The sequence below is a fragment of the Plectropomus leopardus genome, chromosome 4, assembly GCF_008729295.1.
Source record: "Plectropomus leopardus isolate mb chromosome 4, YSFRI_Pleo_2.0, whole genome shotgun sequence".
In the NCBI taxonomy this organism is placed as follows: Eukaryota; Metazoa; Chordata; class Actinopteri; order Perciformes; family Serranidae; genus Plectropomus; species Plectropomus leopardus.
Window position 1 is genome coordinate 35,154,731 of NC_056466.1, and position 26,741 is coordinate 35,181,471.

General features: G+C 40.3%; 1 protein-coding gene and 1 long non-coding RNA gene across 2 annotated transcripts; both read left to right on the forward strand.

The window, feature by feature from the left end:
• Window positions 1-621: 621 nt before the first annotated feature.
• Window positions 622-26,499, forward strand: LOC121941953 (high affinity choline transporter 1-like). Its single transcript, XM_042484990.1, has 9 exons — window positions 622-945; window positions 9,001-9,209; window positions 9,562-9,675; window positions 11,845-12,000; window positions 18,144-18,292; window positions 20,173-20,316; window positions 20,568-20,721; window positions 20,958-21,175; window positions 22,237-26,499. Exons 2-9 carry the CDS (start codon window positions 9,026-9,028, stop codon window positions 22,777-22,779), a joined length of 1,662 nt encoding a protein of 553 aa, XP_042340924.1. The 5' UTR covers window positions 622-945; window positions 9,001-9,025; the 3' UTR covers window positions 22,780-26,499.
• LOC121941954 lies at window positions 12,007-18,137 on the forward strand. Its single transcript, XR_006105786.1, has 3 exons — window positions 12,007-12,763; window positions 15,182-15,231; window positions 17,391-18,137. It is a non-coding gene; the product is annotated as an uncharacterized LOC121941954 (long non-coding RNA).
• Window positions 26,500-26,741: the final 242 nt, after the last annotated feature.

The following is a 26,741-nucleotide window of genomic DNA, read 5'->3' on the forward strand; positions in this document are numbered from 1 at the left end:
GACAGAACAAGCAAAGCTTTGTGTAAGTCCTGGGCAAGGAGGCACGCCCACACTCACACAAGACTACACTCTAATAAAACTGAAGAAAAAAAACGAGGGCAGACTGGAGAAGGAGTTGTTTTTCTCTGTGTGTTGCAAGTGTGTGAGGAACCTGGTGGTATCTGTCACACAGGCTGTAAAGTACAGTGAAACACAGCAGCTAGGTGAGAGAAAAAGAGGTCATTTCCGATAATAGATGGAAAAAACAGAATAGAGTTTGATGAGAGAAGCAGCACAAAAGGACACAATTTGAGGACATCAAAGAGAGTCAAAAGGGGAAAAGAAATGTAAGGTGCTGGAGATCGAGAGAGACAGAGTCAAACAGAGAAAGGGGGAGTTGTTAATACGCTGCTCATGAGCTGCTTGAGGTACCAGTGCCACCCTGCAGTCAAAGTCATCCTCATGTGGACCTAAAGCTAAAATGAGGGCCGGGTCTGCCCCACATTCTCAACTCAGCTAATTGGTTGCAGACGGGAGCACTGATGCAGTCACCAATCAGGTGGCAGTAGTGGCAGCTTCTCTCTGCTTTGTATCCTCTCTGACCCTCCCACCCTGTGAGGTTTAAAACCAGGGGAAGGCTGAGTGCTGATTCTAGAGAGTTCCATCCTTCCTCATTGAACCTGTTTCATGTGCTCTGAGTTTGGACTCCTCTCCCTCTTCACTTCACTTTGTCCCAAACTCTTTTTTTTAAAATAGACTTTTGTGGCTTTTTGACTTTAAGAGACTGAAAAGCACCTCTTAATTGTTTGTGTTGCCGTCCATCTTTTGGCAGTTTCTTTCACTCCCCAACACTGTGGATGAGTGTTGTGGGGAACATTCTCCAACGTTATTACCTGACCTGTTCTCTGTCGTGTAAGAATAATCTTCACATCATCACTAAGAACTGACTCGTACTGTTAACCCAAGGTATGTATCCAATCATTGAATTATGCTCTCTTTTGTCCTCTGTGTTAATTTTTCTCTCCTCATGTAGATTATTTTATGTACATGGGTTTTTTTTTTAACTTTGCATCATTTACTTAAAAGTGCAATATTGTTTTCGTGTGCGTGTGTGTGTGTGTGTGTGGTTTATTTATCTTTGAGAAAGACTTTAAGCTCAGTCAAGTTAGGACACACTAAGTGAGGGTGTATGCCAGTTCCCGAAATAGCACTGAGTGGCACTGCTTAGGAGCCAAAAATGATATTGTGGTTTGTCTGCTGTGACTTCAGCTGCCTATCTTTGTTTTCTGTATCCTCTCTATCAATGCTTTTGATAAGCTGTAACTTTCCACTGCACTTGGTCTGTGAAGTAGCGGAGGCTGTGACAATGCTCACGCTGGAGTGTATACGGCATACTGCACTATAGCTACTATCAGATTGACTTTGACTAATGAAATTATCTTTGATTGAATAAAATTGTACTTGTTTTGATGTGTTAATTTGTTAGAAAGTAATATTCATCCTGAGACTTGAGTTTAAACTAAATGAAGTTCCAGCGTGAGTGTTTAGAGTGCAGTGAGTGATTGATGTCATTTATTTTGTGTCATTGTAGATGACTTATTTTTTTGAAAAGTTGTAATTATCTGGTTGTCCAAAAAAAAAAAAATCGCTAATTTCCTGGCAGTCCTCACTATGTGGAACAAAACTTTTCATCTGACTACCTCACTGTCACCTCAAATTTCCTTCTCTCCACCCTTTATTACAATTATTTTTTTCCCAAGATTGTTCTGCTAAGTCCCGCCTTGTGCTGTGATTGGCCAGGACTAAACTTAACCCAGATCTAATCGTCCTAACCATAACAGCATCTGACGAGCTCTAGCCAATCACGACACAGTATAGCAGGACTATGCAAAACAATCTCGAGAAAAGAAATTCTGCTCCGATCACCACTGTCATTTTTAATTAAAGTCATCAACCCAGAGAGTTGATTGACCCGCCCTCACCCTGACACTCGTCACAGCGCCCCCAGTGAGCTAACAAAGTGAGCTACTAAAACTAAGAGATTAGCTCTAGCTTCTGCTCCGTCACTGTGGTTACCCCCAACATGTACTTTTGACAGACCCTTTTGTTGCCAGTCAGACCTTTGATGCGCCCTGATGGCTCTGAAATAGTGAAAGCCTTTCTTCGTTTCAAGGTGCACTATTTCACCACTTGTGACTTCCAAAGAAAAAATCAATCAAAAATCATCAGAATGTTGACTGACTGAGACATCAACATACAATAAATGAACAGATGCTGAAGGTAGTGAGTGAGACTTTGAATCTATAGGACATTTTTTCACTTTTAAAGCTAATATTTAATATTCTTGTTTACTGAGTGTCTTTCAAACCCCTCGGAGCAGCAGTCATTAAATGTGCTGTTTACAGTGGCCGCTATCTCTTCTTTGCAGTTGTCTTGCTCTGCTTGGTAAGCCTTATTAGAGGATTTCCCAGAAATGTTCTAAATCAAGCTTGGATGTTTTCCCGGAGAACTCATCTCTAAACTGTTACGGGACGTGAAAGTCAAATGACCATATTAAGGGGAGGGGTTTTTAACAAAGGAAGGGAAGAAGGGAGGTCGATCTCTGTTGGTCCTCTCACTTTCTTCCTTTTTCTGTAAAACACCAGAGTGTAGTGAGGTCACGTTTCACTAGTGCTTCACATCCGCCTGGAGTCTGATAGCATGTGTGCACAAACACATGTAAAGTTGTAGTGAAAGTTGCCATTCAGCTAAGTGCTACCCACTAATAATAGATGATAACATCTATAAACATACTCCACATTGCAAAATTGCAGGGGGTGGAGGAGGAGAAGAGGGAGGCGGCAAACACCCAGTTGTCAGAAGAGGCGATCGGAACGGAAAAGTACTGAGAGGCAGGGAGAAGAGGAGGTGCATGTGGGGGTGGTATTTGTAGAAAGAGTGCTGTAGCTGTGCCAAGACACACTTCTGCACCTGTGTGAAAGAGAATACCACATGGAATATTTAGACAGAAAGAGCACTCAGGTCTAAAGATACTCAAATCAGACTGAAATCAATCCTGTACCTGCTTTCACTCAGCCGAGCTCTGACAAAGGTTATGTTCAGTCCCAGACAAATATCACCTCTGCTGTCAAACCTGCAGCAGAACTACTATGAACATTCATTTCAGTACTGTTGTGCTGTGGGGAAAAAATGTTCTAAATAATACTTTAGACTCAGGTGAAAGAGATTTGCTTAAAGTTTTTAGATAGATTTTTTTTAAGTGGGGCTGCATGAGATACTCATGTATAGTCAGTGTATTATATACAGAGGATGGCTGTCGACGCGCTCCCGGTTTGCAAAAACAGAAGGGGCTTGCACCCCAAAGTTCAACATGACACTACTGTACAGGGGGGTGGACAAGAAAATGTTTTAAAAAGGCTTCTGAAAAGAGCATTGAGAGTATTTTCACCGCTTTGCCTCGCAGCCACACAGCCCTTTCATTTGGCATTACATTCTCTCAACAATTCCGTATTCCTAAGCAGAACTATGCGTTGCACTTCATTATGCCACAGCCAAAATTAGTTTAAAAAAAAGACAGAAAAGAGACGGAGGGAGAGAAAAATATTTTAGGAAATAACTATTCTATTAGAAATATATATTTTTAAATTAATTCAGCTTTCATGTTTGTGACTTTTTTCATGCAATTTCCTTTCTTTTACCAGTTTTTTTTCCCTCTGGGTAATTTTCCCAATAATAATGTTAATAATATATATTATTTATAGAGCGCTTTTCACAATACTCAAAGACGCTTGTAACATTTGACTTATTCTTGATCATCTGGGAAATTTCTTGTGAAGCTGCTCATTGTCTCACTTTCATGATTTTTGAGAAGATGAAGCCAATCAGTTTCAAGGGGTTAAGTGAGGTGAAAATCCCGCAGTTGTAATGCAAGTTTTAAGTCACAGATGCACAGGAAAGGCATAATCAACCCCCGATATGCCACTAAAATAGAGACAGACTTATTTTTTTAACCCTATAACCCAGGTTTGCTTGTTGAGAATTCTAAACTACTCAAAAACAAGACGCACTTTTTTGATAGTGTGACTGGCTTTTATTGGCAGTCTTGAGGGGTGCTCGATGGAGTCCTTTATTAGCCCCACAAGTAGTTCTCAAAGCACCCATAGATATTAAAATACATTTCCTTGAGTTTATCATCATCTAGATGTGACTGCCTGTTTTACAGAATGAAAACAAAAAACACACAAAGAAAGCATCAGTTACATTTAGTTACTTTTGTTTTTCGTCACACAGGCTTCATACAGGCTTCTAATTGTATGTACATCCTGTAAGAAGCTCATGAAAGAAAATGTAAAACATAGGGGGAATGTAGTTGACTTATCACATGAATGGGATTTTTCTTTTTAACTTTGTGGTGTGCATGTTGAATGGGTTTTCTGACGGGGATTTTTTTTTTTTTCGGTTTTGCACCACAAAGACCTTCTCCACCGCAACTTGTATAAATGTACACGGAAAAATTCATGATCAGTTGTGAAAATGATTGTAGCTGCTGTTGTCTTACAAAAAATGCACAAGATGCAAATGAAATACAAAAGTGTATCGTATGTTCAGAGAGGTTGGCCCTACCTTTGTACGTGTTTTCAATATATCAATGTGCCTGCATTGTTGTCACACTTAACGCCTGCAGAATGAGTGATGAAAAGTTGCCAGGTGCTGAGTAAGTGACATTTCCTGAAAGAATGACTTAGTTGAGCAGTGCTTTGTGTGAAGGGTGGGGGTGGGGGATGATTGTGTGTAACCTCAAGAGCAAAGATTCTCAGTTTATTCATATTAATGCAGGTGTTGGTTGTGTCTATGTCAATGTGGCAATGTGTGTATGTCTCTGATATAAATAAATGACCCTCCCATTAAGAGCAACTCTTGCTTCTTTGTCAAACACTGACAGGGAGTTATTTCATGGGCTAACATTTGAATTTTTGCCTTTAATATCAAAAAAGTCATCATTGGATTGTGAGCACAGTGGAACATGAAAGTAAAGCACTACTTCAGACCCCGTCCACCAACTGCTGTCTATGTGATAGACCCTTTTGCTTTCCTGGTAACGGATTATTATGTCCCTAGATTTATAGTTTGTGGCTGGCCACAGTTGTCCTGACTTGTAACCTCTGACTCCAAAGTGTATTCGCAGGCAGTGAGAGGCAACCTTTCAAGACATTTAAGGACATGTAGCTTTCCATGAACTGTAGACTATTCAGTGACCAACTGCACAAGTTGAATTCATGCACAGAGTAATGATCTAATACTGGAGATTTCAGAAGAACATTGTTGAACATTTGTTCACAAATTTCTGGTCTAAAACGTTCACTTGCGAACATCTCTAAAGTAGGTCAATAGGCGTGCATATACAGTACATCCTTATAGAGGAACTCCAGGCGTCTCGCCACACTGTGAAATATCTTGCATACTGTTACAAAGAGTAGAGGGGGCTCACTAAAATAGTCTGGACTGTGAAAATCCTGCTCAATAACTGAGCGCACAGTGAGGCATACTAAGGAGGAGCACAATTACAGAATAAAATTCTCTCATTTAAGTCAATAAGTCCACTTTACAAATTTACTTTTTACCTCATAATTAATTAAATGATAGCATCAAATGAAAACTCTTGCCCTCCTCTGTAGAGCTGCAGAGCAGTTTAGCCTTTTGTAGCTCACAGCTTTAGCCAAATAGTACGTTAAATGTGTGGTTTAGAGTTGCTGATCTCATCAACCTTATCTCCAGCAGCAACAGGAAGCAGAGGAGGGACCAAGTCACAAATAGGTCCCAAGAGTAATATATTGAATTCACAAAAGTAATTTCGGAACAATTGCAAGTTGAGCTTAATCATTCAAAAATGAATGCTGGCATCATTTAAAAAATGAATGCTGGCATTGCTGTAGAGCTCCAGGAACACACCTGCACACGTTTGAGTTTTGACATGTTTGTTTGATTATTGCATTTTCACCAATTCTGCAGTTGTGTTGTTTTATTGCAGGATTACAGATTACAATGTTTTCATCTTTTTTTATAGTTATTTTCATTATTTTTACAAAAAGCATTATAGTGTTTAAAAATAAATAAACACTACACTAACACATCGGTTATATTAACTGTGAAACATATTGTCCAGTATAAAGGATCTGATCTATTTATTGCAAGATGTTCCAAACCATGCTCTGAGGAGGGATCCTCCAGGACTATATAGATCCATTTGGAGAGAGTGACCACAGTAGCTGCTATTTCTCTTCTGTGTTTGGCAACATTTATTTATTTTGTATTTTTTTGTTTTAGATTTTGGATCAAACCTACTTCATCAGTTAGGCACTGTTCTTCAGATGCAACATTCTTCAACAAGTCTTTCTTTTCCCTTTGTTTTACAAGAGGACAAAATAATAGTAGCAGCCCATAGGGAATTCTGCCAACCATACGGTTGCATAAAGCCCAATAAAAATGTTACAAGTCTTATTTCAAAACATTAGTTTTGCTCCAAAGTTATACTAGTGATTTGAGGGTTGGCAAGCCGCCCACATAACTGCACTGCCAGTCGTGTATCACACAGCGTAGTGAATGTCTTTTTCTGAGAACTGCTGGCTCGATGTTCCCAGCCTGTCTGGTAGAAGCATTTAGTGGAGTAAGCATGGGTGCAGTCTCAGACTTCTTGTTTGTTTGCACTTTGAAAGGGTTGATTGTAATCTACACCAGGTCCAGAATCTGAATCAGAATCACATTTGTATAACTTTAATACTGCTGTAGAAAAAAGTTCTTCAAAGTATTCACTGTGATGGCAATACATTCATGTCTCTTACATCAACCGTTATATGCATCATTATATGCACCGTTAGAGCATATTTGATGTGTTCATTGCATGTCAAACCTTGTCCTGGAAAGTAGGCCATAGCTGTCAGATTAATGGCGCAGAGTAAAAAGTTCATAAAACAACTCTGAAATGTTGCGGAGAAAATGTTTAGTGTCTGTAGCATTTTCCTGCAGGTATAATGTTTTATTCTTTGAACCATATGTTTTTTATCAGAAAATATCAGTTTTGTTACATAAAGACTCAGTTTGAACTCTGCTAGAAAGCTGCTACAGTGGGAACAAACACACACATACTCAAAACAGAAACACACACAGGCCACGAGAATATACGCTTTTCAGGCTTGTGTTGACTTTGGCGCAGAGCCGGCCATCCCCTCACCTCCTCACCCATTCCTTCCATGCCCTCATACAACACACACACACGCACACACACACACATATGTCTGCCTCCTACCCATATTTTCGCTTCATTCCTTTCACAAGTATTTCCTTTTTTCCCTCTCCCTATTATCCCAAGTGGATATAGTATGCATTTTTTCCTCCTCCAGATCTGATTCCAGCCAAATCCTTTTTTGGATAGCAAATGTTTTTCACTACAGTGGGCGGGTCTATGTCTTGTTTTTCACCATGAAAATAATGGCTGTGTATGTGACTTTCTGTTTATAATAAAGAGAAAGGGTTTTCTAAGAAACTGCCCTACTGTGGTGTATTTTAGATATAATCTGACTCCTTCGCTGTTCCTGGACTGCATTATCACAGTTAATACTCAGGAGGTTTCCATGCACAGTTAAGTGAAACTACAGTTCTAGCTTGATCATGCCATTTAATTGGACTACTGTCCTTATCCCAGTGTACAAGCACCAGGGGAGAATCCATTTATTGACAGAAGTATGTCTGACTTCGACAGGTGGTGATATGCACCCTTTCAGCTAATTGCCATCAGACCTTCTCCCTGTTGACCTCCTATGATGTCACATCAAACAAGTTAGCAAGCAGCAAACAGGTTGCATGTCGGTGAAAACAAGGATAATCTTTCAGAGTGGTACACTTTGTACACTTTACTTCTACATCCTTATTTTGTTTTTCTCCCTTCTTCTTTTTTTCCTCACCATTTTTCTACGTATTTATGCTGTTTGACTTCCGGGTCAAAGCCCAGCATGGGGGACTACGAAGCATGCGCAGAACGCCTACACCAGTTCCATAGTGGTTAAGGCATTTACACGGGAGTAAATCGACCCCAAACCGAGGCATGCTGGTCCAACTTCAAGAAATTCAACTTCGTCAAACTAACATGTTTACATGCATTTTAAAAGTTCGGGGGTTTTTTGTCAGACCAACACAATAATTAGACGTTTTCTGATGTCATGTGAACATACTGACAGTACAGTCAACATGCCAATGTGCAGAGAAGTGCATGCCAGATAGCAGTTAAAGATGACAGATTTTCTTTATAGATGCAAAGGCTTTGTCTAACAGTTACAGTACCCTCACACATAGACACACATGTGTACACACTAACTTGGCTCTGAGTTGTGTTCATTTCCCGATGTTTGGGCCACCCAGCCACTGAAGAAGGGGGACAACATCTGTCCGCCATCTTTGTCAGTGCAGCCAACTGTTATGGTGAGACCCCTTTCGCCTCTCAGACTCTTCACCCTTCTATATCTTATACCCTTGCCTTTTTTTTCAAACTTAAGCTCTTCCTCTCAACCCCGCCCCCCCATCCTCCAAGCAAGCAGAGCTAGGTCATTCGCGACATTCCTGCACCTTTCTTTTTTCCTTTCCACTGCAGCCTTTTCTTTGTTCACTGTCTTTCTTTGAGAAGACACAGAGTTGCTCTTCCACCTCATTCACCCTCCACTCTGCATTTGAATACAAGCTCCTGTCCTCTATTCATTGTTGTTTATCATTTGCGCTTATAGCTTTCTGCACACAATCAATGTACTTTTTTTGTCTGAAAGAATCATTTTAGATGACAATTTGTGCAAACTTGCCTCCCCCTGCTCCCCATACCCTCCAATACTTTTTTACAGTAAACAGTAAATGGAAAATGTTTTGTATTGTTTGTGCATTTTGAGTTGTTTGTCTGTGATTTAAATTAGCATTGCAAACAGCATTTATTTTTGTAGCTGTTAGCAACTTGTCATGTTTCTTCATTCTGTCTCTTTACAGAAAAGGCACACAGAAGTAGATCAGGATGGCTCTCAATGTTCCAGGGCTGGTGGTGATGGCGGCGTTCTACCTGCTGATCTTGGGCACAGGCATCTGGGCCTCCATGCGCTCCAAGAGGGAGGAGAAGAAGTGTTCAGGGGATGGCATGGAGATAACGTTACTGGCCGGACGCAACATCAACTTGCTAGTTGGCATCTTCACCCTTACTGGTAAAGTAATAATAATAATAATAATAATAATAATAATAATAATAATACATTGGATTTAAATAGCCCCTTTCTTGAACTCAAGGTCGCTTTACAAAAAAAAAAGTAGTCAGTGCAGTCTAAGTTCTAGACAAGTCGTACAAACTGAACCCGAACTGATGTGTTTATGAGATTAGATAAGTTTTGAAAAAGTCACGAGTAATACTGTAACTGAGATCTCGTGATGGTGTGTCAAAATATAGTGGTTGTTTTGTTATGCATGATGCATGCATTATCCAAGTCAGTGGAATACACAAGCTTGTGTGGTGCTTGCATCATCTTTCCCCTTTTAACATGTGTGTTTGTCTGTCTACAGCTACATGGGTGGGAGGAGGCTTCATCCTCGGTATAGCTGAGGCAACTTATAACCCAACACTTGGCGCAGTGTGGGCTCTCATGCCCGTGCCATATGTCCTGACCTTCTTCTTGGGTGAGTAGCCCCACATACCCCAGAGCTTTCAGCCCTGACATATAAACCCTGACTTCTTTGACCTGAATCTCCACTACTGTTTGCAGCTTCTCTTCTTCTTCTGGACACAACTGTGCTGCTGACATCCATTTAGTGGTGCATGTTATTCTCATGTTGCAGGACTGAGTATTTAAATGGGAGCAAATGAGAAGGTAGACATGAACCTAATGTAGCCCAGCAGAAGTAGGCTTAATGGCAGAGGTGTCCAATACAAAAGAGAGACCATAACAGAAATAAAGGCAATAACACAAGTTTATTTGATTATTTATTTTTAATCGCATACAAATGGCATAAACATAACTGTTTTCTCTTTAGGTGAAACAGATTTAAACTTTCCATCCCTTCTCACTGCCAACTTCATGCTTCTTTGCAGTGTTCATGTCTGCTACCCAGCAGGAAACGTCTACCGTTAGATGATCATTAGAATGCTTTTTTTTCTGTCGATTGATGAAAACACATAAGTTTTGCCTACGCAAGTCCTACTTGATGCATGTCTACAAACTGTATGATTGTCCTGTCATCATGAGGTGAAAGAAAAGAAATGAAAAGTGATCTTGCTTGATTAACCAATATTTTTTTAATCATTTAGTATATTTTGAAAGACAAGCGAGAGTCATTTAAAGTTGGTCTGAGGGCCACAGTTTGTGCCCAGGCCCGGACTTTGGACATGACCAGTCAAAGGTGAATACTGGCTAGCACCAGTAACTTGCTACACAAGCCAGTAACATTGTTACAATGTTTGTGAGGTCAGGTTTGGGAGATCAGCCCGTTCTCATTACGAACTTATCACATACCACTTGGCCATACAGAAGGTGTGGCGGAAGTATGATACGCCACCGGACAGTGTCAGTTTGAAACACTGCCAGTGACAACCTAATACATGGAGCTGGAAAGTGCCTATGGCGCAGATGGGTGAGGCGGTGGACGGGTGCAACAAACCCCAGACTATCACCTAGGAGCCCGCTGTTTGCTTCCCGTATGAATCTTCAGCCAAACCATGATATTTTTTCTCTAATTCTAACCACATACTTGTGTTGCACAAAGAAATAAATGTAAATACTGTTTTACTGATAGTGTAAGTTTATTTTGTTAAAAAAAAAAAAGTATGAATCTATGAGCAGGAACTGTAAAATTCCTGTAAAAATGAAAGTGTATTTTAAAAAGACACAATGTATGTAATAGATGTAAACTGACACACTGTCCTGGAGCATCAGCAAAAAACACAGGACAGCTTGCACATTAATGTAGATGAGAAAGTCCACTGACCAAGTGGTGATATTTGATATTTGACAAGTTGGGATGAGAATGTGTTAAAATCATCACTGTTAACATTTAGAATTAAATGCATCCCTATGGAAAGTCAATGGGATAATGACTCTGGTACTAGCTTAGCAACAATGTAATCTGATGTATTAGTATTTTAGCAACAAGCATATCAATATTTTTATCCTAATTCATCAAAATAGCCGATCGGCCAATTCAGAAAACCTCTAGAATTAAGTTTCCCAGAGTTTCTACATATGGTTAATAAAATCCAATATCAAAATGAACTTTGCAGACTTCACTGGCTGGAGCTGATTTGCTGTTGACCAATAATGTAGCTCCCTGACCCCCAACTCCCATCTGACTCCACGAACCAATAAAAGTGTCGCTCTTGTTAAAAATAGGACCCTGACAAATCAGGTCAGGATTGTGACTCGAGGCAACAGGTGCAAAGAGAGAGTTCACCCAGAGACTAAGATTGCCCACTCAGAGTTACAAACTCTGTAAACATTTGCAACAGGTGAAATCATCAGCACTCTGGCCCCATTGTCACAATGGCTGATGCAGTGGGAGAGTAATGGGAACTGGAAACTCCAAAGTCCCTGATCAGGAAATATAACATCCACCATTGTTGTCCAAGTGGACCCATGGGTTCAAGCCAAGGTGTTTATCGTGTTATCTGGAGGGAACACTTGTTTCTCCTATTGTTCACACACACTTGTTCTTTAACTCTCCCACTCACCCCCTTCCTCTTCTTCCTTTTTCTTGCATTCGGGTCTTAAAATGACAGAAATATAGCTATGTTTGTCTTCATCATTTCCAGAGACAGATTATTATTTGATGCTAATCCCTTCCCTCCTGCTCCAGGTGGGTTTTTCTTTGCCAAGCCCATGAGAGAGAACAAGTATGTGACAATGATGGACCCATTCCAACAGAAGTATGGGAACATTATGGCCAGTGCGCTGATCTTTCCCGCACTGGTAGCTGATGTCCTGTGGGTTGCACGCACACTCGTTAGCCTGGGTAAGTTTCTTCACACTGTAAAACTGTCTGGCACTAGAATCTGTGCACACACACTTATGCAATCATGCAGGCATCACAGGTTTGGGTACACAATGTGCACCAACAGTAGAGTAGAAACACAGCTGGGTGTTGCTGCTTGGTGCCTTTTTGCGACTTGCTGCAGGTTAAAAAAAGTCAAAAGGAACATCTTTTTAGGCTTGGCAAACTAAACCAAACAACATTATAAAATCACCACCACAAACTATAGCTTTTTAAATGTACACATTCAAACCGATTTCACAAACTTTTTTTTATCACTGAGCCATTTCAGTGGGTTACATTTTATTGTCAGGTGTTTCTGTTATTTGGAACCCACGCTATATTTAGATGCTTCAGTTCAGGAGATAAAGTTACATAAGAAGTATGCATGATGCTAAAAACAGACATAAAAACAACATGAGATAAGTGAAAATAACTACAGAAGGCAAACAGCAATTGTCCAATTATAGCTTAGCAAACCTAATTAGGTACGGCTTACCCGTCAAACTTTAGGTTTCTACAAATGTCTAATCAATGTTTGTAGTAGTAATGCTGCCTTCAGATGCTCCTCCAAAATATTGTGTTTATGAATTACGAGCACAAGAATGGCCCTCAAGAGTCGGAATCATGAGTGGGAAACTGGAAAAATTTCAATGATGCCCGTTTTGCCAAGCTGTGATGTTTGTGTGATGTTTCAGGGCAGCAGAAATAGCAGAAAGCATGGAAACAGCATCAACAATTGACGGTAAAAAATTATATATTTAGTTATTTTATTCCTAGTAGCTATCATTCACTTTTAGTAGTTGCACATTTTAGTATATGCATCTATTAGCTGTAGCATGTGAGCAGCCAGTTTTCATTGCAATCACCTCTGCCACACTTTAAGCCCTTATTTACGGAGACAACAGGAACATAAAGCTAGCCAGCTAAGCAAATATTAGGTAATTATAACGTTATCGAAGCTCATAAATGAATTAAAATGTCAACTACATAGGCTACCAATGCACATTGTATGTGCTTTGTTCTTCAGAGCTCTGTGCTACTTGCTTTTGGTAAAACATCAGCCACGAAAAACGACCTTTTTACCAATAGTGTCCATGTTGCTTTTTTCTGAACAGAGCACTTGAATGCAAGTAATAATCATAATTACTGCACAACTGGGAAGTATGACATTTCCGAGGAACACACGAAGGCAGCATAAGACATGTACTCTGTACATAAAGAGTTAACAGGGTCTTTTTTATTGCCTTCCAAAAACAAAAACACAAGAGTGAAAAAATTGATTGAACAGTGTGCAATGACCTACTATTGTTAGCATGTCCAGCTAACTACCATATTACTATGTCATTACTGCAGCAACTAATCACATCTACCAACTGATTACATCTGAAGCCAAGAGCACATCAGTAACTAACATTAATTTGAGGTTACCCTTAGAAAAAGCCAAGTTTACAACTGGCGCTGTGTGGAAGTCGGTCCCACAGTACCAGAGTTGATGGTAATGTAAGAAGCTCTTTATTAGATTAGAGGGAGTCCACATCTACTTCAGCTATGCTAGCCCAGAAAAGAGTTATATTTGGTAGACCAACCAGTTAGTGCCAAAAGTCTTTCTTCCTGTAACGCAGTTAAAACGTACTGAAAATACAAAAAATGACGCCCAAATATCGGCTTGTGTTATGTTGCCATTTTGTACTGGTGATGTCACCTGGAGCCAGACTCTGCAGTAGCGATAGTGTGTTCCTGCCCATTCACTGGTCCTGATCAATCGCGAGCAGCACCGCTGATTTCAAGCACAGCTATTGGCACACACAGCTGTCAGTCATTACATCAATTCCCTTTTTTTATAGCATCAAATAACAAATTAAAACTTAAAATTAAAAACTAACATTTGAACAAACATCAGGGTGATAAGAACTATCTTAAATGGCAATAACCATGTATGGTTTAATTTTTTTTTAGTTTGGCCCATGTCCCATCTGCTAACATAAAGGGGGGAGGGTTTATTTATGACTTATACTGCAACCAGCACCCAGGGGGGTGATGAAGATGTTTTGGCTTCACTTTTGGGGAGCTGTCATGTCGTCCATCTTTATAAATATTCTGTTGTTAGAATCATGACAATCATGATATCAGGACTCACTAGTTCTAGACTGAAATATGTGAACAACTCTACTTTTTTATATCCATGTTGTCTGTCTTACCGTTCACTTGCAACATGCTGCTTAAGCCACAGTCTTGATATTATATATGAAGCCAGTGATGAATTTATTTGTACTTTTGGATTTATTAAGACCCTCCAGACTTTCAGTTTAAAATAAGATAAAATTAGTATCTTCACGCGACATTCGTAATTTTTAGATGACAAAGCAGAGAATTGCCGCCTATAAAAAAGTCTGCGTTTGTCTGCCTCTGTCTGACATCAAGGACAAATTGTTTTAAAAATTATCACGAATCGTAAGTTGCAAATCTGTTGATTAAACACTGTAAATTGCATGTGCCATGTGAGGAAAGCTTGACAGGCGTAGCAACTGTATCACAAGGTGGCGTGGCTAACGTGAAAACTTAACAGCGCTTAACAAGCTGAGCTGTACCATGCCTGGCTGCAAGAAAAAAAGCTTTATTTGTAGGGCTACATTGCAATTTACAATACCAAGCACACAGGCGTATTAAATATCTGTTACTCAGTTTCCACTCAGGTGTTGTAAACTCATGCTGTTGTTGTCTTGCTGAAATGAAATAAAACCATAATTGTTAATCTGAGCATTATGAGAGTCCGTCACCCACAGCAGTGGATTATTCATATTATAGGGATTATGATCAAAAATGCTTAGATGACAAGATGATTCATTTGAGGATTAAATTGGCTCCTTGAGTTAAAATAAGCATTGTTTATGTAATGTTACTGTTATTTCTATAGAAGCCACTGCATGTTGTTTTAATTGTTGTTTTTTAAATCTGTGAGAGATCATGTAAGCATGTGTGTGCATGTGTGCGAGAGTGTGTGTGAGTTTATGCGCTTTGATAGTGAATAGAAGTGTGCATGTAAATATGCGTGAGAGAAAGTGTTTGTGTGTGTGTGTGTGTGTGTGTGTGTGTGTGTGTGGGTGGGTGGGTGTTTATAATGTTTTCCTGTGTGTGTTTTTAACATTGTTTTCTTTTCCAGTGTTATTTGAAAAGGGGGTTAAACATCGAGCAGCCTGTTGATTGTGAAAGGTGATCAATTATTCAAACCAGATTGTTGTGTCATGAGAGACCTTTTTCCATTATTTGTGCCAGGGCTCTGACTGACTGACAGAGGCTAAATGTTACATACTCAATTATTATTTCATGTCTGTGTGTTAAAAGATGCCAAAAGACTAAAAGAGAAACCGTGAAATGCATTTGACAGTGTTTGAGTCACCCAGGTGGCTCTGCCACTGTGCTGAGGCTCCACAAAAGGACTGGTAGGGAGGCAGGAATGTTCCTGGGACGTTTTTGTCCAAACCCATTAAACCAATATAGAATCAGGGGACCCCTCACTCCTCAGTAAAACCTCCTGTCGTTGTTTCCCGTTATGCGCTCACCCCCAATGTGCACTTGGCATAACACGTACACACACACACATAAACACTTGACACTTGACAAGAGAGCGCTGAGCATTTGACCCATTAGAGCTGTTGCTGGGAAACTGTTTATGTGTGTGTATGTGTAGTATAAACTGAGCTTCATGGTCTGCTTGAGTGTGTGTGTGTGTGTGTGGTGGTTTAGTGCCAGAGAGGATTTAACTTTTATAACACACCTCCCATGTGCTGTCAGTTAGCTGTGCAGTATCAACAGCTCACAGTCACGGTCAAATTTCTGCTGGGGAGGAATCAGAGACAGGAGGCTGCAAAGGGTGTGTGTGTGTGTGCGCATGCATGTACAGCATGAATTTTGGAAGAGGGACATGGATCTAAAAACAACATGGTGGGGTGGGGGGCGGTATTAAGGCAGCTCTTTCCCTCCGTCCATCCCTGGTGCTGCCTGTGACATCCCAGAGGCCCTAAATCTCATTCCGCCTTTCCTCTTCCTAAATTTGGCCTGCAGGGGAACAGCACAGCTCAGCACACAACAGATCAGGGATTGGGTGCCTTATGTAATCTAGAGGTGTATCCAGTCAAATACAGATCAAGTATAGAGTAGTTGAGATTGATTTCAGACAAACAGAAGGGATCTTGACTGAGCATTTGTGGCCGGAGTCGAATACATTTCAGTTATTACACTGTAAAAATAATCTATTTGTTTTCAGTTTAAAAAAGTCTCTGGGCTGCCTTAAATTTTTTACATTGACTGAATTCAAGAGGAAGAGTTGATTCACAACAATATAACCTTAATTTACCTTCTCAAATTCACTCAACCTAAAATTTTAAGGCAGCCTGGACCCTGGCTTTTTTTTAAGTTAGAATAAGTAGTTTCTTTTTACACCACACTGTAAAAAAATAATGTATTAACTCAAAAAGAAAAAAAAAATCCTGGATGCCTTAAAATTTTAAGTTAACTTATTTTAAAGAAAATCAAGTTGAGGTAAACTGCAATGATTAAAAACAAATCAGCTTTTATAGTCAAATCACATATTAATTAAATGAATTATAATTCAGTTGTGCTAAAATCTCACTTGTATTTGACTAGTAAAGTTCATTTGTTTTGAATCATTACAAAATTGCTTAAACATGTCGTCTCAAATTGAGTCAACTTAAAATTCAAAATTTTAAGGCAGCATGGACACTACAATTTTTAAGTTCAAGCAGTTTCTTTTTTTACAGTGCACATATAAAACGACGCAATACACAAAGCGCACAAAGAAACTGAACGTTTAAAAAAATCACATTAAACTGGTAAATACTACTTAAATTCAAAGAGAGGAAAAGTTCATGGTAACTTCTTGATGTTTTGGGCTCATTATGCAAAGTCAACTTTGTTATTGTGGTCATATATGTGTGTTCCTGACCATTTATTCATGTATGTGCATTTGAAATGTATCTGTGTTTAGGGCTCTAGGGGTCAAACAAAATGCATGTGTGAACAGGTGGCAAAAACCTTTCTATCTACTTTTCTACTTACATTCTCAATCTACTTTCTCATCTTGCAATCACGTACTGTAAAGTAAAGAGACAAAGTAGTTCAGATAATATGATAATGCAGCTGGAAAAAATATGGTGATAGAAAGTGTCCATGATGACCGATCAGATCAGATTTCAAAACTGTCAAACACATGGGGTGAAAGGACAAACTGAGTAGTTCAAGCATGCATCGCCAAGACGGTGCAAAGATGGGGTGGTGTAAGTGGGGGGTGAGGGGTCAGCGGGGTGGTGAGTGGCGATCGATGGTGCCGATCTGACACTTCTCTGTTTAAGGGCATTGTTGTGGTGTGGCTACAGGCTGCGGCTGGGGGGACCCTGGCAATGTGGGAGAAGAGACGGTGAAGGTAGTGACGTTTTGCTTGCCTTGTTTGAGTAACAAGATGTATTTTTTTCTTTATTGTTCACTTGTTCACATTTACTCTTTTTTTTCATTTTTTGAAGACACTCCTTTTTACCTTCTGCTTGATTTTGTTTAAGAATTATCAGTATTTGGGTGATAATTCATCCAAGAGGGTGAAAGGCTTAATTTGGAGTCACAATCAATAGGCTGCTTCTGTTATGTGTTTCTGTGCAGTTTGACATAATTTTATCATCATTACTTTTATGTTGGCTTGTTGCTTTATCTAAGCTCTTGGATGCTTTATAAAAGCTTTAAACCAAAGCCACCCACGCTTAATTGTAACTTAAGTCATGACCTAAATGACTATAAATGTAATGTTTTGCATTCTGTTGGTAAAAAGTTAATTTGTTTGTGTTTTTTTGCATTTAGACACAGTACCAAGATAATGCTTATGCCTAGCTTCATAATAAATCTTGAAAATAAGTACATAAGAGTGGATGGAAGAGTGTGTGTCTGTGTGAGAAGGAACTCTTTTAAAGCAAAAGAGAGACTGAGAACCTAATCAAACACTTAATTCAACAAGCATGCATCTGTAGCAACCAACAGCACTACATTAGACAACTTGCTGTAAGAATTTGTGTCTCTGTCAGTCCTCCAGTGCTCATTGTTCTGCCCTGTTGTTCCAGGTGGAACTATGAGCGTGATCCTGGACTTGTCCTACGTCTACTCCATCATCATCTCCTCAGTGGTGGCCATAATCTACACACTGCTGGGGGGGCTTTACTCTGTGGCCTACACAGACGTCATCCAGCTCATCCTCATCTTTGTCAGTCTGGTGGGTAACCTTTTTGGCTCATTACACAAGATGGCATGATTCTTTTTCTGCTTTTGTGAATGTGGGCATGTAGATGCCTACAAACTTTGCCAAAAGTCACTGTAAATGATGTTCATTGGCTCGTACAAGCCTCAAGCTCTGCTCCGAGGAGCAAGAGAGAAAAAGGATTTAAACTGTATATATGAAGCTACATTGACAACTACGAAGGTAAGCAAAATAACATTAGCATGCTATGAAGTTAGCTGTACATGTCAGCTAACCTTGACAGCTCAACAGAGTGACAAAAAATAAGTATTTTAACTTTTAACTTTGAACTTTAATTGTATTTATGTTTTAAAACAAAGATCCATCAGCGAAAGTGAGTGTTTGGGCTACGTGTCACAGGTCCATGACAAAAAATGAAAAGCCTCACGATCTCAGAGTAGGGAGAAAGAAATGCAAAGTCTTCATCGTTCATCAGAGTCTCATTCTGTTCATGTTTTGGGGTTTTGTTGTGGTAAGGATAATTAGTCAGTGATCCAGGACTTTGTGATGCATTTCTGATTGCTAACATCTATGCTAACTGACTGTAGCATTAGGAGGCTACATCATTCTCTTTGTTGTACAACTTGGTGTTGATATATTACCTAAACCGTGCTCCATGAAAACCCCAAAACAGAAACTGGTTCACTTGTTCACTGTTCAGTGTTCTATTTGAATGTGAGTAAACTGAGACATATGATGAAGGTTGTACAAACTCTACTCTAACTAATGTGTTACCTTACTGCGTTACCTACTTCTAAAACAAATGCTTTAGAGTGCTTTTGCGTGACTAAATATTAAAACCCTTTAGCCACTCATTCCACTCGGCAAACCTTTAAACCAACACGTTCTCATCCCATTCGTCACATATTTCCACTTTGCAGTGGACCTCTGCGTCTGCATATTACACTCTAGGTTTCCTTCTACTGCTGTTGATGTTCCAGGATGCTGTTAACAACATGCAGCGTCATCCCACCATGTGCATTTGTTGACATCATGATATGTTTAGGCACATAGCAACCAACACTGGCACATCAACGAAAGCACATGCTGGCACAGATGGTTAGGTTGAGGCAACAAGGGCACATGATTAGCTGAAGAAAAAAACCCATCACATTCAAATGAAAGTCCGGGGTTTGTTGGATCCACCCTTCACCTCTCCCATCCCCCTGCCCTATACAGGGACCATCATGCTCTACAGGGACCTTCATGCTCTACAGCGACCTTCATGCTCTACAGGGGCCTTCATGCTTCTGCATCCAGTCATCTGGCCATATAGCAGCGTACAAAAGCACTTTGAACAGTGCTATTGAGTAGCGTTCTCAGATGATGATGCCCAGCTGCATTTCATGCAAATGCGAAAAATTACTTTTAGCATGGGGATCTTATTCCCAAAGTCGTTATGAAGCTTTTGGTCATTTCATACAATCATCATTAGCAGCAGTTTTCGCAATTTTGGATGTTCAATGTTCAATTTTTTTACTTTTTTTACTTCCATTTTTGCACTTTATATATTTTATCTTATCCCCCTTGTTGACTTAAAAGCTGAACTTTAAATTCCACTCAAATTCCATGCAAACTGATCTAATTAAATAAGCTGATGATGTGATGAGATTAAAAAGCTCCTGACCAGCAACTAAGTAGACCTGGTGTGATTACTTTGTCAACAAAATACTGATTATTTTGGATCAAAGAGCTCAGTGTACGCTTAACCATGACGTGACAGAGGAGCGCTGTGCAACACTCAGAAACCATTTATCCCCAGCTCTGGTTTCAGATTCCTTTGCAGTGACAAACTGAAAACTCCCCCCACTGGGCCCATAATTACATTAGTTGTGTCCTTGTGTTTGTGTATACAGTGGGTGTGTGTTCCTTTCCTGTTGACCAACCCTCACTCTGTGGACATCTCACTGACGGCCTACAACCAGACCTTCCAGGCTCCCTGGGTCGGCACGGTGGAGCTCGATGAGGCTGGCAAGTGGTTTGATGACTTTATGCTGCTGGTGAGTGAAGCAAAAGATGGCACACACACACACACACACAGAGCACTGAATGTCATCTAATACAAAGCTTATGCAGTACATACAAAACTTTAAATTGACCTCCGCAGTTCAATTGAGCAGACTTTTTTCATCAGATGAGCAAACAGCCATACATAACAACAGCAAAGTCATCAGAGGATTGATCACTCTTGTCCTGTGCTGCTGTACAAACTGATTCCTGTCATCATGTCTGAACTGTGTGTTTGTGCCAGGCTCTGGGAGGTTTGGCCTACCAGGCGTTCTACCAAAGAATCCTGTCTGCATCATCTTACACCCAGGCTCAAGTGACCTGCTTCGCCTCTTCAGCCTTCTGCCTGGTGCTCGGTATCCCCTCCATTCTGGTTGGAGCTGTGGCTGCGTCTACAGGTACACATAACTTAAAGCTCTGGAAAATTCGTACCTAAGCTTTCATTAGCCTTTTGCCTTCCATTGGCCTTTGACTTTTCCATTTCAAACTATAAGAATTTATACACTTTTCTCATCATTTCACTGATTTAAGGTCCTGTTAGCAGAAGTAACCCCTTTTTCTTCCTTTGATTCATGTATCGGTCTTGCAGACATTCCCTTTCATCTTAGAAATAATCATCTGTCCTTCCTCCCAGACTGGAACTCAACCAGCTATGGCCCGCTCACCCCATATGAGCGTGGCCAGGCGGGCTCCATACTTCCCATCTCACTGCAGTACCTCACACCAACCTACATCTCTGTCATTGGCATCGGAGCTGTAGCTGCTGCTGTCATGTCCTCCATGGACTCAGCTCTTCTGTCCTCCGCCTCATTGTTTTCCTCAAATATCTACAAGAACATAATCAGAAAGCAGGTGAGAGTCTTAGACCAAGATATCAGTGGTGTGTCCTTAACCAAAAAGGGTTTTAAATTTGAGCGCTGTTTGCCAAACCACTCAATCAAATCTTAATTTGATGCCTTTTATTCTGATCCAACCATTATCACTATCTAATATATGTGAGAAGTAAAAACACACACAAAATCAAAAGATAAAATGAACAATGCAAAACATCCCGTAGAAGATACATAATAAAAGTTGCTACTTCATTAACATAAATAATACGCTCAACTTCGAAAAAAAAAACATTAGCTTAAAAAGGAAAACAGAAATGGCGACAAGGGAAAACATATGAACAGATGTAAGAAAAACCTGCTGCTAAGCTAGGCTAGTTACCTTTTAGCAGGACTAATTTATCTGGGTATCTTACTTTTTAGGATATTTAGATATTTATGAGGTATTATAAATTAAATTTATAAAATGTTGGAGATCTTTATGGAGGGCATGTTAATATTTCAAAAATATGTCAAAATGTCAGATTCCAGTCTTTAACCAAATTTGCACATACTGCGTTTTAGCTTTGGTAGGCAGGATAGTCCTCTGTTAAACTTTCTTAAATTCAACATCAAAACTCAAATTGCTCCTATCATTATTCATTTTTTAAATTCAACCCCTAATGTGTGCCATACTGAATCTCCTTTGATGAAATGCAGTTACAGCGCAGAGGCTCTGCCACCATACTGTACTCACAACATAGGCTGGAGGCAGCAACAAAGTAGCTATTGACTGTACAGTCCTGTAAATACTGGGCATAGTTTGTGGGCATACAGTACACACTGTACAGTGTGCTCACTGTGTCACATTGCAGCCTCCTTATGATGATTGCTGTCTTTTAACAATGAACTATTTTAATATTACACCCACAAGGAATACTCCATATAATAAGCCAGTTAACTGTCGGGCTCTTGTAGGGCTATAACTCATGGCTACTGTGTCTTCATGAGGGGATCTCTTGGCCCATGAGATGGTCTTTAGATCCTTACTATAACAGGGTGGAATGTCAAACTCATTGGTTGTCATTATCTTCCCTCCTTCAGGCGTCAGACCGTGAGATGCAGTGGGTGATCCGTATCTCGGTGGTGGTGGTGGGTCTGGCCGGCACTGCCCTCACTTTCTTGGACAGCAGCGTCCTGGTCTTCTGGCTTGTGGGTGTGGACATGTCCTACACCATCATGTTCCCTCAGCTGGTTTGCGTCCTCTTCTTCAAGGTGTCTAACGGGTACGGAGCCATCGTGGGCTTCCTAATGGGAATCATTATGCGAGTCCTGAGCGGCGAGCCTCTCATCGGCCTACCACCCGCCATCCACTTCCCAGGCTGCCGGCTGGACGCCGAAGGAAAGCTCACCCAGTTCTTCCCCTTCCGCACTGCCATTATGGTGATCTCGCTCCTATCCATCCTGATCGTCTCCTGGCTAACATCCATCATTTTCAACAAGGGTCTGCTGTCCGAGAGGTGGGATGTGTTCAAGATCAAGCGTAAGGAGAAACCAACAGCCAGAGCCATGGACAACAAGAGGACCAACTCTGGTAACGAGGAAGCCTCCGCGGCCAAGCAGCTACTGGACACCACTAGCTGCTGAAGAGGCGAGAGAGCCGAGGAGGGAGAGAAGATGGGCACCGGGTGGAGGCAGACATGTTGGTCTGCTAAGCAGGAACAGCGGCAAAGGCTGGACATTTTGTACAGATGCTGTGCAGTATCACAGTGTATTTGTGCTAAAGACATATTAATTAGCAGAGTGCGATTTGAGCTCTCTGGCACCCGACTTCATCAGTTGCCTCAACCTTTTCTTAAGAGAATACATTACAGATAGGCTCCCTGGCAAACCAGCCATTAGCCAGCATAGCATATAGGGGAGATAGTTACATGCATTACATATATATGGTCATACATCACTGAAATGGAAGCAGTCCACACAAAGAACCCAGAGACAAGTTCAGCTGGCAAGCAGTTTAAATTTGGATAAAAGAAACTGCAATTAAACATTCTCTATAATGGTTTATACTTCTTCTTCAACTGACAACTCTCACCAAAAACAAATTTGTAAATTTGTACAGATTTATATAAATATATTTGTACCACATTTTGATGAATTGAGATACCACCCAAGAGATGCCTTTTCAATAGACCCAATTCACCTCCTTAAGACCATTGCACTGTGGCAACACAAAAGACACGCACACAAGACATCATCCCAAAGGATCAATGAATCCAAAAGAATGATGAGAAAACAGTTTACAACTCACATCAAAATGGTAATAATTTATTAGATTTTGCTTTTCGTAAGAACTCTCAGAAAAAAAGGAATACAGCAAGCCATCCACTTTGTCCTTTTACTGCACAATCATTTATCAGCTCCGGGTGTGGCCACCAGAAAACATGTCCTCACTACGCTGTACTGGATGCAAGTGCATATAGCCTCTCTCTCAGTAACCTCTGTGCTCTGTGAAGCATGACAGACCTGAACAAAGAAATTCTATCCAAAGAACTTATGCACACTGCGCACTGTTTCACGGCACACTTGTGAAAGACATTTTTATTACTGAACAGTTTATATGAAAGTGATTGGATCTCTTCCTTTCCCTAGTTGATTTGCTGTCCTAGGATTGGCTTGGAAGCACCTGCGACTCCCTTCTTGCTAGTCAATATTTGATCAACAATTTTTACCATCAAAACTTATACACTTAAACGCACAACTATTGCCGAGACATCAATGTGACTATCTGAAGTGCTTAGCTGTGCATTCTCAGAAACTTGTGTCTTGCAGCAGTCCACACTCCTGAAAAGGATTCTGATATTTTGTAAATGTTAATCTGTGTGCAAAAAGAGACAATCAGAGTTGTGTTAATATATCTAAGATGTGAAGATTTATGGTTACATGTAAATTTTCACATGGCAACATTTACCTCCATCTCTCAGATACTACTCCGTACACATAAGCAAGTTTTTCTTTATATCAACCCGATACAGATGACTTAAGTGTCCCTCTCCATCCGACTGCTCTGACTTGGGTTGCACTGCAATGCTAACAGCTTTGTTATGCAAGCAATATCGAAAAAAGAAAACAAAAACACTTGGGTGGAACTGACGCAAACACTATTTAAGTTTTTTTGAATGCTCAACAGTTTTGTTCTAATCACTATTTAATATGCCGTCTTGTGGTATATAGCCAACACGTTCTCATCTCAAGTCGTCACATAATGCCGCTTTGCAGTGGACTGCCGCGTCTACATATTACACTCTAAGTATCCTTCTGCGTCTGCTGTTGACCTTACGGGATGCTGCTGCCAACACCGGAATGTCAACAAAAGCATGTGCATAGGATTATGCAACAAAGGTGGGGATGGTTAGGTTTAAGGAAAAAAGGGCATGTGGTAAGATGCAGAAAAAAAACAACAAATTCAGACGGGAAGTGAACACAGGACTCCCACATGAAAATCCAGGGTTTGTTGGATCCATCCCCCACCTCCCCAGCACGTATTATAGGGACCTTTGTGACACTTATATTACGTTGTTACCGGCAGCATTTCGACCTGACACATCCAGCAGCATATCATGTGGATGCAACAGGTTCTGTCTGGCCATGTTTTCAACTGACGATCCCTTCAACATATCATGCTGCTATGGCGTGGTGCCATGGGGCTGCGCGGCGGTGCATAATAACACCGCAAATGGTTCTGTCCAGCTGCATTCTTAGCTTCATACAGCCACAAAAGTTGGCGTCGGGATCTTCTGCCAAAATCACTGCAAAAGTGGCAGTATTTGATGACTTTGGTGTGAGAATGGGCTGGAATAGCAGCAGGGAGAGACAAAACTGCAGAGCTTGATCTCCCATTATGCCACAGATATTTAAGCTCATTCCCCTCACCTGCAATTTACTCACATGATGAATAAGTGAATGTAGCACTTTTTTTTTACAACTGCATGGAGAGAAATATGCTACCCCTCATTTTCCTCCTCCTCACCCATTCCTCCTCCAAGTCTTTCTTCTCTGTCCGTCCATGTGAGAGACGTGCCTTTCAGTGACCTTGCACTGTATCGTTTAGTTTTTGTTATATACTGTATGCAAAGCTGTAGTTTACAGTGGGATCATTTTTTCCTCTGAGGTGGTGGAAGTGTTTGCAGCTAAGGTCCTGAGAATATACATTTAAGATTCACAACAGCACAGATTTGGCTCCACTGAATGATTGCTAGAGAGCAGACTGTTCAATGACCCTTGTGTTTTTTAATGTATGTTTTGTTTTACTGAGCCTACATAGTAGTCTGATGTGCAAAGAGATTCCTGCTACTGAGTGACAGTTTAGAAAGCCTTCCTCTACCATATTGTTGCTGTCACTATCACTGGAAGCTGGTTTCACTCGGCTGCCAGCGGTGATGTGCTGGTCAACATAAAAGGGGTGTATACTCTCGTCACTGTTCGAATACCTCATGGAGTGGTAATGTTGGCTTTGAGTATACGAAACTTTACCCAAGATTCTGGCTTCTATCCAAAGCATACTGTACGAATGTCACTTTCCAAAGAGTGATTGCACAGAACAAACTGTTCTCCAAACAAAACGCATTCAGGACAAAAAGCATCTTTTTATGGTGATTGTGATTTCTAACTGTGTTATTCTCTTGTATACTGTACAGTCTAATTATGATTTGTATATTTACACTTTTTATTTTTTATCAAAGCTAAATCACTATGCGTTGTGAGCTCTTGAAGAAAAAACGAAAGTCTTTTTCTTAGCAACGTTTCAAGTGAAATAAAATCACCTTCAATTTTGCAGAACATTAAATTTCACCTTCACACATAGCTAAATCACTGGGCGGCAGTTCATGTGTGTCAACAGTGACTCTGAATCACAGGAAAAACATGTTGCATACTGCTGAGTTAAAGTCATAGCCATTTAAAATTAACACTCCTGCCTGAAAACTTCAGCAAGCCGTCCACAATATAGTGAAGCATGGCGACGCCTTAATAATGGAGCATATACATGCATATTATCATCTGTGCATTTCATCACTTTTGAAAGTAAAATATTTTATTTTCCATGTGGGGTTTTCATGTATTATCTATGAAAGTACTGGACAGTTGTTAGTTTTATAATATTAATAGGTAGTGAGGTTCTCTATTGTTTCCCCTGATATGTATTTGGTTTTATACTTATGCATGTTGATTTTCATTAACAGTGTTGTTTGTATACTGAACTTTCGTGAAGGCTGTTCTCTCTTGCCACTTGGCAAGGTCCTACTTTGTAATCGATTAATGTAAATCCCCATGGGGTGATCTTCTGTCAGAATAAAGGCTGAAACCAAATTACAATTTCTGTTCTGTTTTATTCATCTGAGTGGTTCATGCAGCATGTGAGCCTTTCAACAAATAATTTACTGGTTAATGGTGGGCGAGTGGCTGAAAGAATGCAGGCAGTAATACTGGAATACAATGGCTGGACAAAAAAAACAATGGTACAAGAAGCACATAACAGGCTTTATTGCTCAATATTGGGGATTAAAGAATTCATCATTGGTGTTTCACATCACCATCCTCTAAATGAAACT